The 13,853-nt window shown below is 48.5% G+C and overlaps 2 protein-coding genes across 9 annotated transcripts in view; one reads left to right on the top strand and one right to left on the bottom strand.

Annotated features, from left to right (window-relative positions):
* Positions 1 to 7,636, bottom strand: part of SIDT1 (SID1 transmembrane family member 1) — a 38,216-nt gene extending 30,580 nt beyond the window's left edge. For 2 of the 6 annotated variants that reach the window (XR_009727247.1, XR_009727246.1), the window contains exon 1: positions 7,416 to 7,636. Coding sequence is in view for 4 of the 6 variants with exons in the window: in XM_061365379.1 (XP_061221363.1) it covers positions 7,416 to 7,607 (192 nt within the window). In the remaining 2 variants the exon portion in view is untranslated. The remainder of the gene's footprint in view (positions 1 to 7,415) is intronic. The other 4 variants (XM_061365380.1, XM_061365376.1, XM_061365379.1 and 1 more) reach the window with 3 other exon arrangements.
* Positions 7,637 to 13,123: 5,487 nt separating this feature from the next.
* Positions 13,124 to 13,853, top strand: part of LOC133218690 (E3 ubiquitin-protein ligase TRIM45-like) — a 38,649-nt gene continuing 37,919 nt past the window's right edge. For all 3 annotated transcript variants that reach the window (XM_061365372.1, XM_061365373.1, XM_061365374.1), the window contains exon 1: positions 13,124 to 13,560. In XM_061365372.1, the coding sequence (XP_061221356.1) occupies positions 13,282 to 13,560 (279 nt within the window). In that variant the 5' untranslated portion in view covers positions 13,124 to 13,281. The remainder of the gene's footprint in view (positions 13,561 to 13,853) is intronic.

Consider the following 13,853-nt stretch of genomic DNA (forward strand, 5'->3'; position numbering starts at 1 on the left):
AAATCTGCTGCCACTCCAAACTCACAGCAATAACTCCAAGGATTACTGTCACAACATCAACATCTGTTTTTTTCTTGGCTCCCAGGTTCTTCACCTCAGTGACACTTCAGATGTGGACTGAGTTACGTATCCTACATGTTGCCTTCATCTCTTTGTTTAAAACCATTGTTCATTTGTTTTAAAACACACTGAACTAGCTGTTTCCATACCCAAAGAAAAACATAAGCATGAAGAAATGAATGCTGTTTCTGAAATCCTATGTTTCTCTAAGTACACACAGCAGAAAATAACATTTGCTTATGCAAACACACTAAACTATATTCTCAACGCAAGCAGATGGCACACCCTTGCAATACAGCTTTTACAGGCTGCACTTTCATTCCCTAAATATCCCCCAAAAGAACAGATGAAGTCTGTATAGGAAAAGCTTTCTACCCAACAACTTCTGCACAAGTTATTTAAGGACATTTCAGGCTCCACTTTCAATGCAAATGTTTGTAATACAAATTGCTGCACTGTTCTTGGAAAGGTTTCAAACCCAGGGGGACACTTGGATGAAGTTACTCTTATTCAGCAATTTTTAGGGTTTTAATCGAAACATTTTGGGGCTGGGAAAGGGGTGGCGGGGGGGAGGGACACAGACAACAAAACCTGAGTGTCTGATTTCAAACAACAGGGCAGCCCAACAAGAGAGTGATTTGAAGATTAAGAACAAAATCAAAATTAGAAAGAGATGCTTCACTTCAATGGCAAGTTATCAGGCTTGACAGCACCAACTTACACACTGGAAATAAAAGTAAAGCACTTGCCAGCACCAAAGTGATCATCTGAAGGTCTGCAGGCCACTCTGCAAGAAACCAGAGTGGATCTCAGGCTTTTTCCTTAAAGCCTGCAAACTGATATCCTCCTTCAAGATGTGCTCTCTTTTTCCCTCCAGGTAGGGAAACCCACAAAGAACAAAATCCTACAGTGTTAAATAATAATTTAAGTTTGAAGGGATTTCAGGTGGGCACACAATCTCATCCCTAGCTCAAAGCGAAGCAACCTCCCACATCGCTCTTTCACTGAGGATTTCCAGTTGTTGCCAGAGCCAAAGTTTCCAAGACTCTGTTTTCTACTGCAGAAAACAACAGTCCAGCTTGTGTTTTCAGTACATCCCTGCTCCACTTCTCTCATAGTGTACTTTTGCTTTCTTCTGTAAGCAAGAGCTTTTCACACAGGGTGAGGAGCGGCCAAGAAACCCCACTAAGAAGCAGCAAGAGCATTCCAAGTGCTGTGTGCTCTACACTGCTATGTTGTCATCTCCTAGGGTTGGTTGTTTCCTTTAAAGGAGATTAATTAGATATACAAAAGTTATTCCAAAAGGATTCTGTTGAACCTTGCTTGGCTTCAGACTTCACATACTAGAACTTGCTTTGATTTTTCTTGGTCTGACATTGTGCCAACATTTCTACCTCGTAAGAAATGTAATACTAAGCTCCAGAAATGGTGTGCTGAGGCTCTTCCAGCATCCTGTGGTGAACAGACTAGTTCCAGCAACCGAAAAGTGACAGTGTTCAGGTCCTGGAGACCCTGCAGTACCAAAAGCTTTACTGACCTTAGGAGATCTTGTTCAAACATTCATAGTCTTCCCAACTTGTGTTTTACCTCCATCTTTGTGGCTAAAATGCTGGGCTTTCACTCAGCATTACCGGAAGACAAAACCTTACCTGTGCTTCCCAATATAGCTAAGGTTCAGCCACCCCCAAAGAGAAGATAACAGTTTTATTGTATGCATGGAATAGCTGTGGGCTGAAACTTGAACTAGAGCCAAGATCAACATTATGGAGAAGACACACAGGAGAGCAAGGGAATACTTCGAGGTACTTTAGTTCCCGCCTGAAGAGTTCTATACATGAAGCCCAAAATCAGGTGAAAAAATGGTTCCTAGAGTTGTTACAACAGGCATGGCTGCTGCTGGAGAGGGACCTACATTCACCTGTGAAACAGAAGATTTGATCACTGCCATTTATTAAAGCAGATTGCCCTGTGTAGCAGATCAAGGAGTTTCCCTGTAGTTATGACAGATGGCTTTGGTCTGAGCAAGTGACTCATCACAAAACCCCAGAGAGTAAATTCCAGTTCTGGCTTGTTGCCCAGAGCAAAGAAGTGCAGCTGCCATCTACACCTGGGATATAAGAGACCCATTCACTAGGGGACAGAGGAATCCAAATGCATTATGCTCTCTGGGCTCGAAAAAGCACTTGGTCTCTATTAGGTCACAAAGCTTAAGACATCTAATTGAAAGACTTCTGTTCTTGCTAGTGTTGATTCCCCTCTTCCTTTAGATCAGCCAACACACATCTGCAATCATAAAGAAAGGAAAGGTAATGATGTTAGCAACCCTCCATGGTGGCACACAGACTCTCTCACTCATTCACTGACAGTAATTCTTTCTTACTTATCATGCCTCAGATAGACTCCACGTAGGAAAGAATCACTCCAGAGCTACACGTCCCCATAGGAACGAGACACTTCTGAGGTACCCATCCTCATTGGAAAGAGTCACTCCAGAGCTACCCAACCTCACAAGGAACAAGAAGCCACAGCTTAATCTACTGCCAATCACAGCTTACAGTAAGGCTGGGCCATATGGTAACTGATACTGAGGCTCTGTTCCTAGTCTTGGCAAAGGAAGAGGAGGAAGAGGAGGAAAACATCACCCACTCTTTCTCCTAAAATAGGTGCAGCCCACTGCTCAACTTGAGCTCATCATATAAGTGCAGCCCACTGCTCAGCTTTTAGGCTTATCACAACTAAGATGCACTGCATGAATGTCCAAGAGCTGTCTGGATTACAGCAGCTTTGCTTACAAATGGAAAGATGGAAACTTGTTCTCCCAACAGATACCTGGACTATAGTTAGAAAACCAAGTATCTCCCAAGTCATGCCTTCAGCTGACCTGAGCTCCAAATTGGGAAGAACTTTTGTTGTCTCCAGCAATCTTCTTCCTCATAATATTGTCCTACAGCACTTGGGACCTGCTACAGGAGATACTCACATACACAGTATTAGTGGTATTTGTGTTTTCAGCAAATCAACCACTAGCAACTACCAGAGCTTACGGAGATGGAAAGTGTCATTCACTTTGAATTCCTTTGGTACTCCCACACACACCTTTTTTACCTTTTGGAAGCCTTTGTATTATTGCAAGCACAGAACTGAGCAGGTTCTCTCACTTGCCACATAAAGGCTTCTCCAGTCAATGGTAAATCTACCAGAAACATTCTACAACTCTTGTTCAGTCTTCTGGGTAGGAACACACTGCACAGGCAGCCCCAGCAAATCAGTTCTCCTTCCTTCCACCCTCCCAAGTTGAGTTTGTTGAATTGGAGATGTTCATGGGTGTGCTCATTTCTTCCCCATCCTGAATGACTCCAGTTTAAACAATACTAAAAAAAGTAATCCTATTTGCTCAAGTAACTGTTAACCAGACTCCAGGCACAACAGCTGGCTTTATTACTGTCCTTTCTACATTCACAGTTAAACATTAAGCAAACAGCTGTGTAGAGGGGAAGATTCCCAAGTGCAGTCAGGAGGAGAAGGGAGCTAGAAATGCAATAAGGCTACCTTAGAACAAACGGAGACTTTCCGCCACAAGGAAGGAGTTTCTCATATCCCTCTGTTCACAGGCCACCTCAAGAAGACCCTTGCAGCACAGGTGGCTGTGCTTCTCCTTAAACAGCTTCACCCTACAGTTCCAACTCAGGAATTAAGACCTAAATCCTAGCTGCCAAGTACAAAAAAGCCTGACAGCTCCTGCCTCAAGACATGAGATGAAGCGTGCATAGCATGTAGGAGGATTTTTCCCGCTCCACACACACAGAGACCTGGCATCATGTATGTGCATCAGAGTTCCAGCTAGGTGACTTGGACAGCATGCAAGTGACCTTATTTTCATTTTACACATCCAAGAGTTGCACAGAAGGGAAGTCACTTCCCTGTCTCAAAGCAGCTGTGCTCCAGAGGCCTAAGTTGTACTTTCTTAAACTTGTACGCATCTGCTCATCAACAGTCTGATAGGACTTGCTTTTCCCCTTCCCTTGTGCATCCTTGTATCCCAAGGAGTAAGGATGATTATGTAGATGAGATCAGGCGAGCACAACACTTCTCAGAAAGTGATAAGTCTCTAAAGCACCAAACAGGATGCTCCATCCTTGGCAGTGTTCAAGGCCAGGCTGGATGGGGCTTTGAACAACCTGGTCTAGTGAAAGGTGTCCCTGCCCGTGGCTGGGGTGGTTAGAACTAGATGAGTTTAAGGCCTCTTCCAACCCAAAACATCCTCTGATTCTATGGTTCTACAATACAATTACCTCCTTTCTCTCATCCATCATTCAAGCACTGCTCCATCCAGCTGCACTGTCACATGTGCCCAGGCAGCCATAGCACATGTGCAACCAGAACAAATCCAAAGAACTGATGGGTCACAAGCCAGCTCTTACATCTTACCCTTGGCTCCATGGCATCCCTTGCTTTGTAGGCCTTCCCTCATGAGGGAGAACAGCAGAGAGGGGAAACCAGCAGAATCTACAGCTCAGGAAAAAAAAAATATCCCTGTTTCAGAGCCAGACCACTCTGGCCCTGGCTTTGCTTCAGAGGGAAAGCCATTAAACTCACCCACTGCAGCCCTTCCACATAGAAAATGCTCTTTTTATTCAATTATATTTCCTGTAACTAAGGTTAATGGTCCATGTGGTATCTGCCTCGAGGTATCAGAGGCTTCTGGCTGACCTGCCATCAGCGCAGACAGGAGGAGACTGAGAAAGCCCGAGATGAGCAGAGAGCTCGCAAGTGGCAGGCAACCAACAAACTACAGCTGACGTTCCACTCGCTAAGAGTTCAAGGCTAAAGATTGCAGTGGAAGGCAAACACCAGTACACCAAGTTTTTGCAGGACTTGTATTCCTTCAGAAGATCCAATAACTACCCAGAGGACAGGACCTCCCTAAGTATCTACACAACTTTTGCACAAGAAATACCTGCCTGCAAGAGCATGGTGCCAGATTAAAATCAAGATTTCCACTATCAAGCTTCTAAGCCTTGAACAATCCTCATCAGCAGGGAGATGCAGGACCACCAGAACAGATAAACCTCTGCCTCTGACCAGGCTGGCAAGAGGAGACCCAGCCATGTTTGCCTCTCATTAGTTCAGGGCTGTAGTGGGAAGGGGGCTGTGCACACCTGCAGCCATTATCCCAGTTATGCCAGACACCTTCTTGCAGGCTTCTGCTTCAGCTCAGGAATAGCATCTGTAGGGCTTCTCAGTGAGGAACCATGGAACACTTTTAGTTGGAAGGGACCTTTAAAGATCATCTAGTCCAAACACCCTGCCACGGGCAGAGGGACATCTTCACTAGATCAGGTTCCTCAAAGCCCCATCCAACTTGATTTTGCATGCTCCCAATGATGGGGCATCCACAACTTCTCAGAGCAACCTGTTCCAGTGTCTCACCACTCTCACTGTAAAAAAATTTCTTCCTTACATCCAACTTACATCCAGTTCAAAGCTGTAGCCCCTTGTGCTGTCACTACAGACTTTGTAAAAAGCCTCTCTTCATCCTTCTTCAAAGATCCCTTTATATACAGAAAGACCACAATAAGGTCTCCCTGGAGCATTCTCTTCTCTAGGACCTTCTCTATCCTCATAACCTGTTCTGGGCATCCCACACCAGAAAGTCTGGGACAGTCCATCTTTAAGTGGCCTTTCTCCTCCAAATTAGGTTTCACAGCAGGAGCTGGTTGCATGGCCCTTTTAAAGCACATTCCTGGCAGCGTTTAGAGAGTTCTGCATTAAAAAAATATTAAGCCTCAAACCAGAGTTTTCCCATCTTAGATATGCCCCTGACCTGCTCAGCATCTCTGCAGAAATTTCACGTTCCAGCACACAGGAACATGGAGGTCAGGCCACTAAAGTTTATGCTTAAATGCAGCAGCAATCTGAACCAGGTGGCTCTTCACAGCCATAGGAATGGTCTAGTGCCATTGAGCAGCAGATGCATTTCGATGCCCACAAACACCACAGAGCAGCCATGTGCTCCCTGCCTGCCTTCTCCCACTCTGCCATCACCCTAGATCTCCTTCTTTATGGAAGATGTCTGGCAAACACACATTAACAGACATCAAAAGAACTAGATTCATTTTGGCTGCAGTCAGTACTTGAGCTGTCACTACTAACAAGCCCCACTAACATGTGGCCTGCCAACAGACCCTCATCCTAACACCCAGTACCTGTAACACATGAAAAAGCCTAATGTACATCACCACCAGCTTCCACACAGAGGTTCATGCCCAAAGCATGCTTGTGACCTACTGGGTTCAGTAGTGACACCTAAGAGGTAAGTAATGCTGGGCTCAGTTGCATCACAGCCCTGACACACAACTCCTGCCCCATAAATACCAGCTGCATTTTATTACATAGTAACACACATAACAGAAGAAAAATGAGTCTTTAAAGCTCTGGAATTTCAGAGTAAAGTAAAGCCTCCCAAAGGGATGGTTAACGCTACCTCCCCCTGCTTCACCTCCTCCCCCTTTTATCATGCTCTCTACCAACTCGCTTCATGTTGAAACATGTCAAATACAGTGTGGGAAAAACAGTATTTTCCAATTTTTCATGTCCTGTGCAGCTGAGGACAGGAGCAAAGAGTCATTCGCCTGGTTCACCATCTTTTTGGTTCATCAGAACATCCTGCCCAGCAATTAACGCCCAATCCAAACAACGGGGACAGTTTCCAAGGTACCACTTAGCTCCTTCAGATAAACACGACATAAAAAGGGGGGGAAGGGGAAAAAGCCGCAATAGCTATGACAGGTTTCCTCCCCCCATCACACAGCCATGGCTTTAGCAGTGCTGCCGGGCAGCCTCCTCACATAGCACCTTACTTGTCTCACCTTCCAGGAGAGAGCACCCTGATCCTATAGGAGTGCTAAAGTGTGGGAAACGGTATTTTAAAAGGCTTATTAACTGCTCAAACACAGCCCTTTTATATCGATACATGTATTTTAGGTAGTACTATTATCCTCTTAATTCCCTTCTAGACTGTAAGCCCATGTTGCTGCTGGCAGCACTGGCTACCAAACCCCCATGTGGGAGGCTGCACCGCCCGCCCTGTGTCCTCTGGCCCCACAGCCCCGTGTGCCCCGGCCGTGCCAGGGAAGCCGGCGGGAGGACGAGCGCAGCCCACCGGTGCACGGCGGCCGGAGGATGCAGGCAGGACCCCCCGGCCGCTGAAGGACAGCCCGGCCCCCTCCCGCAGAGCGGCGGAGCCGCAGCGGCACCGGTTCCCCCACCTCCGGCCACATCGTCGGGAAGAGGGCGAGGGGCCCCGGTCCATGTCCCTGCCGCGGGGAAGCCGGCGCTCCGCGGGACGCTCCTACCTGCCCAGGCTGGCTGCGGTAAGCGAAGGCGTAGACCCGCTCCGCGCTGATGTTCACGTTGCCCCGGTAGACACGGCCGAAGGCGCCGGGTGCGGGGCTGCCCTCGGGGCCGGCCACCGCCGCTGCTGCCGCTGCTGCCCAGAGCAGGGCGCAGAGCGAAGCCCCGGAGGCCGGGGCCGCCCCCCGGGCCATGGGCTCGTCCGTGCCGCTGCCAGTCCCAACGGGGCAGCCTCACGCACGCCGACCGGTGCAGCAGCCGGACCCGCCTCTCCCCGGCTGGGCGGCCGCCGAGCCGCTGTATTTGCAATTTAAATGCACAGCCCGGCCACAGGCGGGGGGAGCAGCCCCACACCCCCGCCCAGACAAGGACCCTCCGCAGCCCGGCCGGAGGCGAAGGGGAGGGAGGAAAGGGAAGGGAGGCCGGCGGAATGGCCCCGGAGAGGAGGGTCTCCTCCCTGTGCCCGGCCCCAAATTCTGAGCCGGCTTTGGCAGATGGTTGTCAGGGAGCATTTCCCCCTGGGGAGCTGTGCTGTGAGCTCAGGGGCACCGTCAGGCACATGGATACGGGGCCGCGGCAGCGGCATCCGCGGGGCTTCAGCACTCCCAAGCCCACCGAGTCAGGGCTCTGCCGGCTTGCACCTGCAATGCATCTTGCACGGGGCCATCCCCAGCCTTCATTTTTGGCTGCTCGTAACTTTGGGATAAATGTCCTCGTCTTTTAGTTCTGGCCGGAGGTGTGAAAGGCTGCAGCAAAATGTAATTTCGTTAATTCAAGCATGGCTTGGTACATCCTGCATTGTTTGAGTCGTTCATAAAACTCCTATGACTGTGATACCCTTAACCTTTCAGCAAGATGGGAGCAGTACTGTTGGGCTGCAAAAGCTCCAGGGGTCTCTTGCACGGCTGAACCCTCCTGTGTTCTGCTGAAACCACATCTGGGAAATGTGTCACATGCCATGGCGGAGAGATGCACTTCTAAGTCAGAGAAGACAGAGCGTTACTAGAAAGCAACCAGAAAGGTTTTTCAGACTGAGGATGAACTTGCAGAGACCCCGTTTTATAAAGCCAGTCTGCAGCCTCCAACTGCGGTGACGCTGGCCACAGAAGTTTTCCAAGCTTAGGTTTTGGCTTCAAGACTGAGAGATTTCCTGGGGGTCACTTGGCATCTTCAGAGGAAAAGTTGCAAAGCTCAGTAAAACGAGCCAGCGTGTGTTATGCCGCAGTTTTGATCTTCGGGCCTTTGTGTGATATCTGCCAAAAGAAACAAAACCAAAACGGTTGTCAGTGATTTCTGTGTTTGTCCTGAAGCAGGCTGCTGTTCAAGTCACCCTGCCTTTTGGCAGAGTCCCAAGAGGGGGTAGCATTGAGGGCAAAAATATCTGTTTGGGCTCTGCTAGAAGATGGACACTCAAACAGGAAGGTTTTGCCTCTCTGTATTATCATGCTGTGCAGACCAGGAGACCTGTGCAATGTCACCTCTGAGCTCTTGTGACTTGCCTCTTACTGGGACACAGTATGACCTGTCCTGAGGGACTTCAGTGGTGGTGGCATGGGAGACTTGTGGCTTCCCTTCCGCACCCTGTAGAGCCCAGAGCTCCTGAATCTATAGCTCCCTTCTCACCCACTGCCCTCTGGCAGGGGGAGCAGCCCTTTAGCAACATCTTCCCCCAAAGAGAGGCTTCATGCAACAGGAGGAGGTATGGCAAAGGGAAAGACATCAGAGCCATGACAAGTTGCTCAGAGCAGTATGACAGAGGGCACAAGGCCAGTATTCTGCAGATCAAGATAGTTTTGACTGCTGCAAATGATTTTTGTGTCATTTGGTGCTGTGTGTATTTCAAATTGGGAGATCACTGTGTTATCAGTGCACTGTTCTTTCCCAGTCATGCTGTCCTCATGACAAAGAAGTGGCTTTTCATATAGTCCACATTTTCCAATGTATAATTACAGATTTCTTAAAGTACTTGCCCTGAGAGGATGTACTTTTTGGTATCTTACCAAAGGCTTCACTTTTTTTCCTCATTTTAAATTTGAGAATTCAACTTTTAGAAGTGCAATACTTGTCTTCACTGAGTTTCATCTCACTGGTTTGAGGCTCTTCCTGCCATTTAGTGATGTTAAACTAATGATGTTCAAATCTTTGCCTCCAAAGTGTGGTACTGCCTGACTTCCTGTTATTTGCAGAAGTTTGACATCAAAGGGCAGTCACTAGTTAAAGTAATCAACCCTAGCAGACAGATCAGATCTCATAATTTGATGTACCTTCCTATAGACAGCAAAATATCCACCGCTACAGTTTGGGAATTGTTTTTCAATTACACATACCTCTCATGTTAATACCACCTGAGACCTATTTGCCTTTATGAGAGTGGTGTTCCAGGCAATGTGAAAAGCCCTACTGAAGTCAAAAGATGTTTCATCTATTCCTTTCAGCACCTACTTAGTCAGTTACCTCAGCAAAGAAATAAATTAGGTTACTTTGACATGATTTGTTCTGGACAAATGCACACTGCCTGTTTCTCATTACTTTATTGTTATTTAGTTGCTTGCACACTGATTGCCGAACAGCTTGTTCCATTATCTGTTCAAATAACAAAGGGAGGTCAGTTGATTTATAACTCTTCCCTCAGACCCTTTGATAAAGATGGGTATACTGTTTTCACTTCTGCCTGGATCTTGTTCTTGAATGGCAGCATGTATTCTGGAAAAAAGAACTAGTCCTGTAAGAAACAATATGCTGATCTAGACAAACTGTGGGTCTGAGGAAGTGGCGTGGTATTCCTGTATATGCCACAATACTCTGGCATCAGGGGACAGTGAGGGCCAGCTTCTCCCTAAAGGGCAGGGAGCTGAGTGCTGGAACATGGCCAGTGGAGCATGGGACCTCACTGGCCAGGGCCTCATCCCACAGGATCTGTGCAAGGTGAGCAGGGCAGGCCTAGAAATGGCAGCTGGGGTCAATGGATAGTCCAGATTGCTGGACAAGTACACAGTGATGGGATAGGTCTGATGAGTTCAGTCCACCGACAGCAGTTGGTGCTGGACACAGCCCCATGATCAGCAGTCAAGTCCATAGCAGTGAGGCAGGTCTGAGATCCGGCCAAGAAGCTGGTCAGCAGGTCTAGGGAGCTACAGGCCTGGTCATCAGAGCTGCAGTGGTAGCTCAGGCAAAGCGCAGCACCAGAGCCTCCCTGAGGTCTCCCTGCAGCCCTGCCTCCAAGGTTGCTGCAGGGAAAGGGGGCAGCCCTCAGCTGCACTATCTCTGTACTGTCAGTGAGCCCAGGGTGTCAGACCTCCAGGAAGGGGGTGATGCTCTCAGGGCCCTTGCCTCTGGATGTGTGTGGGGCACGTATTTCCTAATGTGGTTTGTTTTTCCAATATAAGCAAAGCCCAGGTTTGTGAGTGTTTCAGGAGAAGGAGGAACTGTGCTGAACCAGAGACTCACATGAGAGTGGGTTTGGTGGTTTTTTCCCTTTTATTTCTTTTTTTCTTCTTTTTTTGCTGTAGCACAGAAGTAGAAAATCTCATTGCTACTGGAGAGAAAAAAAAACCCAAACCAACACAGCTGAGAAATGATATTTCTCCTGGTAACCAGGGCTGCAAAAACATCCAAGATAAAGGAATGATCTTGATTACAAAGGAATTCCCCAAATCATACTATGTTGGAAGGGAGGGCGAGAAAGAGTATAAATGTATAACAAACCAAATTGTTTGGTTTTACATCACTGCTCTTTGAATATGTTGTCTGCATCTTATGTAAGCTCTGCTGTGAGTTAATAGATGCTGTAGATGCTCAGCTGGCTTCTGCAGATTTTCAGACTTCGCTGTAGATGCATGTGAAGAACAACAGGCTTTTAAGACATCTGATAGGACCTGCTCCCCATTTTCTTATAGGTGGCTGAAGTGTTTGAGTACAGGTGAGTGAATGAGAAATACCTCTGGCTTCTATTAAGTATTTAATGTTTATATTTGATTGTAAATAGTACTTGCAGAGAGGTTTAAGGGGTTTCAGAGTGGATGCTGTGTTGATTATTTGTGACTTTGTAACTTTCATCTTTAGTAGACATTATTCTTTAAGACAGTTTAAGTCCACATAGAATCATAGAATAGTTAGGGTTGGAAAGGACCTTAAGATCATGTAGTTGCAACCCCCCTGCCATGGTCAGGGACACCTCCCACTAAACCATGTCACCCAAGGCTCTGTCCAACCTGGCCTTGAACACTGCCAGGGATGGAGCATTCACAACTTGCTTGGGCAACCCATTCCAGTGCCTCACCACCCTAACAGGAAAGAATTTCCTCCTTATATCCAATCTAAACTTCCCCTGTTTAAGTTTTAACCCATTACCCCTTGTCCTATCACTACAGTCCCTAATGAAGAGTCCATCCCCAGCATCCCTTTAGCCCCCCTTCAGATACTGGAAGGCTGCTCTGAGGTCTCCACGCAGCCTTCTCTTCTCCAGGCTGAACAGCCCCAACTTTCTCAGCCTATCTTTGTATGGGAGGTGCTCCAGCCCCTGATCATCCTTGTGGCTCTTCTCTGGACTTGTTCCAACAGTTCCATGTCCTTTTTATGTTGAGGACACCAGAACTGCGCACAATACCCCAAGTGAGGTCTCACGACAGCAGAGCAGAGGGGCAGGATCACCTCCTTCGACCTGCTGGTCACGCTCCTTTTGATATTAGGAGAAAACTCCAGGTACACCCTTAATTCATGCTTTTGGGCTCCGAATTTTCAAACAGGGAGTAATGAATCCAGTTCATTGCCTTGCACATGTGCCTTGGAGCAAGGATTTGTTTTACAGCAGCTGTTCATATGTTCAGTTTCAGGTTGTGAATGGTATCTATATCTAGTGCCTAGGCAGAAACTGAAGTTCAGATGCGATCTCCAGTATTCAAGAAGGCTTAGCCACATTTGCAGCACTTCAGCACAGGCAACTGCTGATAGTATTTCTCTATCACTTTCTTCTCCCCTCATAATTTCAACCTTTTGCATCACATGCAATGCAGTTCCTTCCCTTGGCATATTAACCCTTCACACCTTCACATGAATCTTCCCACAGTGACGTTGGTAAAGCCAGGACAGGGTTGATGAGGACCTCAAGCACAGGATAACCCTGGTGAAATGGAGTTTTTAAGGAAGGAGTTTTGAATGAAAGGCTGATCAATCCTATGTCTTCACTTTCCAGCTCCCACAGACAAAACACTAAGCTCATACCGCAATACAAGATGTTAATTCTAACCCTTCAGGGTAATTTACATCTCACCTCCAGGTATGTGACAGGGAGGTGGAGGATCTGTCCCATTTCTGTGGGGCAAGTCTATAGGAAATACACCGTGTAAGTTAAACGACTGGTGTAAAAACAGCAGTTGCTTTGTGGAAGCCAGAAATTCCTTGCGGGTATGGAAGTACACCCTTTCCCAGGGGCACAGCTAATGGGATCTGTTCGTTAATACACTGCCGAGGGCCACTCTTTAATCTGATGGGCTCTTAATGTAATAGTTTGTGTGATGTCCCACTCTCAATCATCCCTAACAGGATCTGAAATACATATTGTTGCATGGGAAAGTTTCCAAGGCTTCCTCAGAAGGACACTGAGAGATGGCCTGGAGGGTGTTCGCAGCCAAGAGGGACATAAATGAAAGGAAAATTAATGCGAGAGGTGAAAGACATGGCTAATTGACAATGCTAGGAGTAGCTCGTGGATTTTCCCTGGGGAGTATAAAGAACCCTGTCCACACAGGGCTGAAACTAACAAGGCGCTGCCCTACTTCGGTGCCGAGGGAACCGGGGGTCCCTCTGCCCCCCTGCGGTACTGCCCAGCGGGGCGGGCAGGGGCAGCGGCTGCTTCCCCACAGCAAACCGATGACGGGAGGGGAACCGCACGTACCGGCGATACCCAGCCGCCTGGAGGGGCCGGCGGCGGGCGCACGGCGTGAAGTGAGCTCCAGCCAGGACGGCGGGCGGGTAATGGCGCCGTCCCCATGGCAACGGCGGGAGGCTCCATGCGCCGCCGCGGTGCCGTTGCGCTCCCGCCCCCTTCCTGCGGCGGGGCTGGTCATGTCGCTGCTGCGCGGGCCGAGGCCCCGCGGAGCCGGCAGGAAGGGTCCTAGGAAGCCGTTGCCGGTTAAGCGGGACTGGGACGTAAGTGCTTCCCCTTCCCCGGGTACCGGGCCGCGGGGCTGCTCCGGCCTGGGCGGCTTTCCCTTGCGGGCAGCACGGCGGCGGGGTTGTTTGAGCTGGGTGAGGCGCAGACCGAGCTAAGGCCTCTGGCCGGCTGGGGAAGGAGCAAGCAGTCTCCCTGACCACCGAGGTGCTGGTTGGGGCCGGGGGGGAGCCGTCCTCCATGGTGGGGGGGTCCCATACGGGACGTTCTCGGTTTGTGAGTGGATTTGGCTTGGTAGGGGTGTCGGTTTTGCTGTTTGTCTACCTCGCTG

The sequence above is a fragment of the Neopsephotus bourkii genome, unplaced genomic scaffold, assembly GCF_033783945.1.
Source record: "Neopsephotus bourkii isolate Nb327-2 ecotype Australia unplaced genomic scaffold, CSIRO-AGI_Nbou_v1 NB_1287, whole genome shotgun sequence".
Lineage (NCBI taxonomy): Eukaryota > Metazoa > Chordata > Aves > Psittaciformes > Psittacidae > Neopsephotus > Neopsephotus bourkii.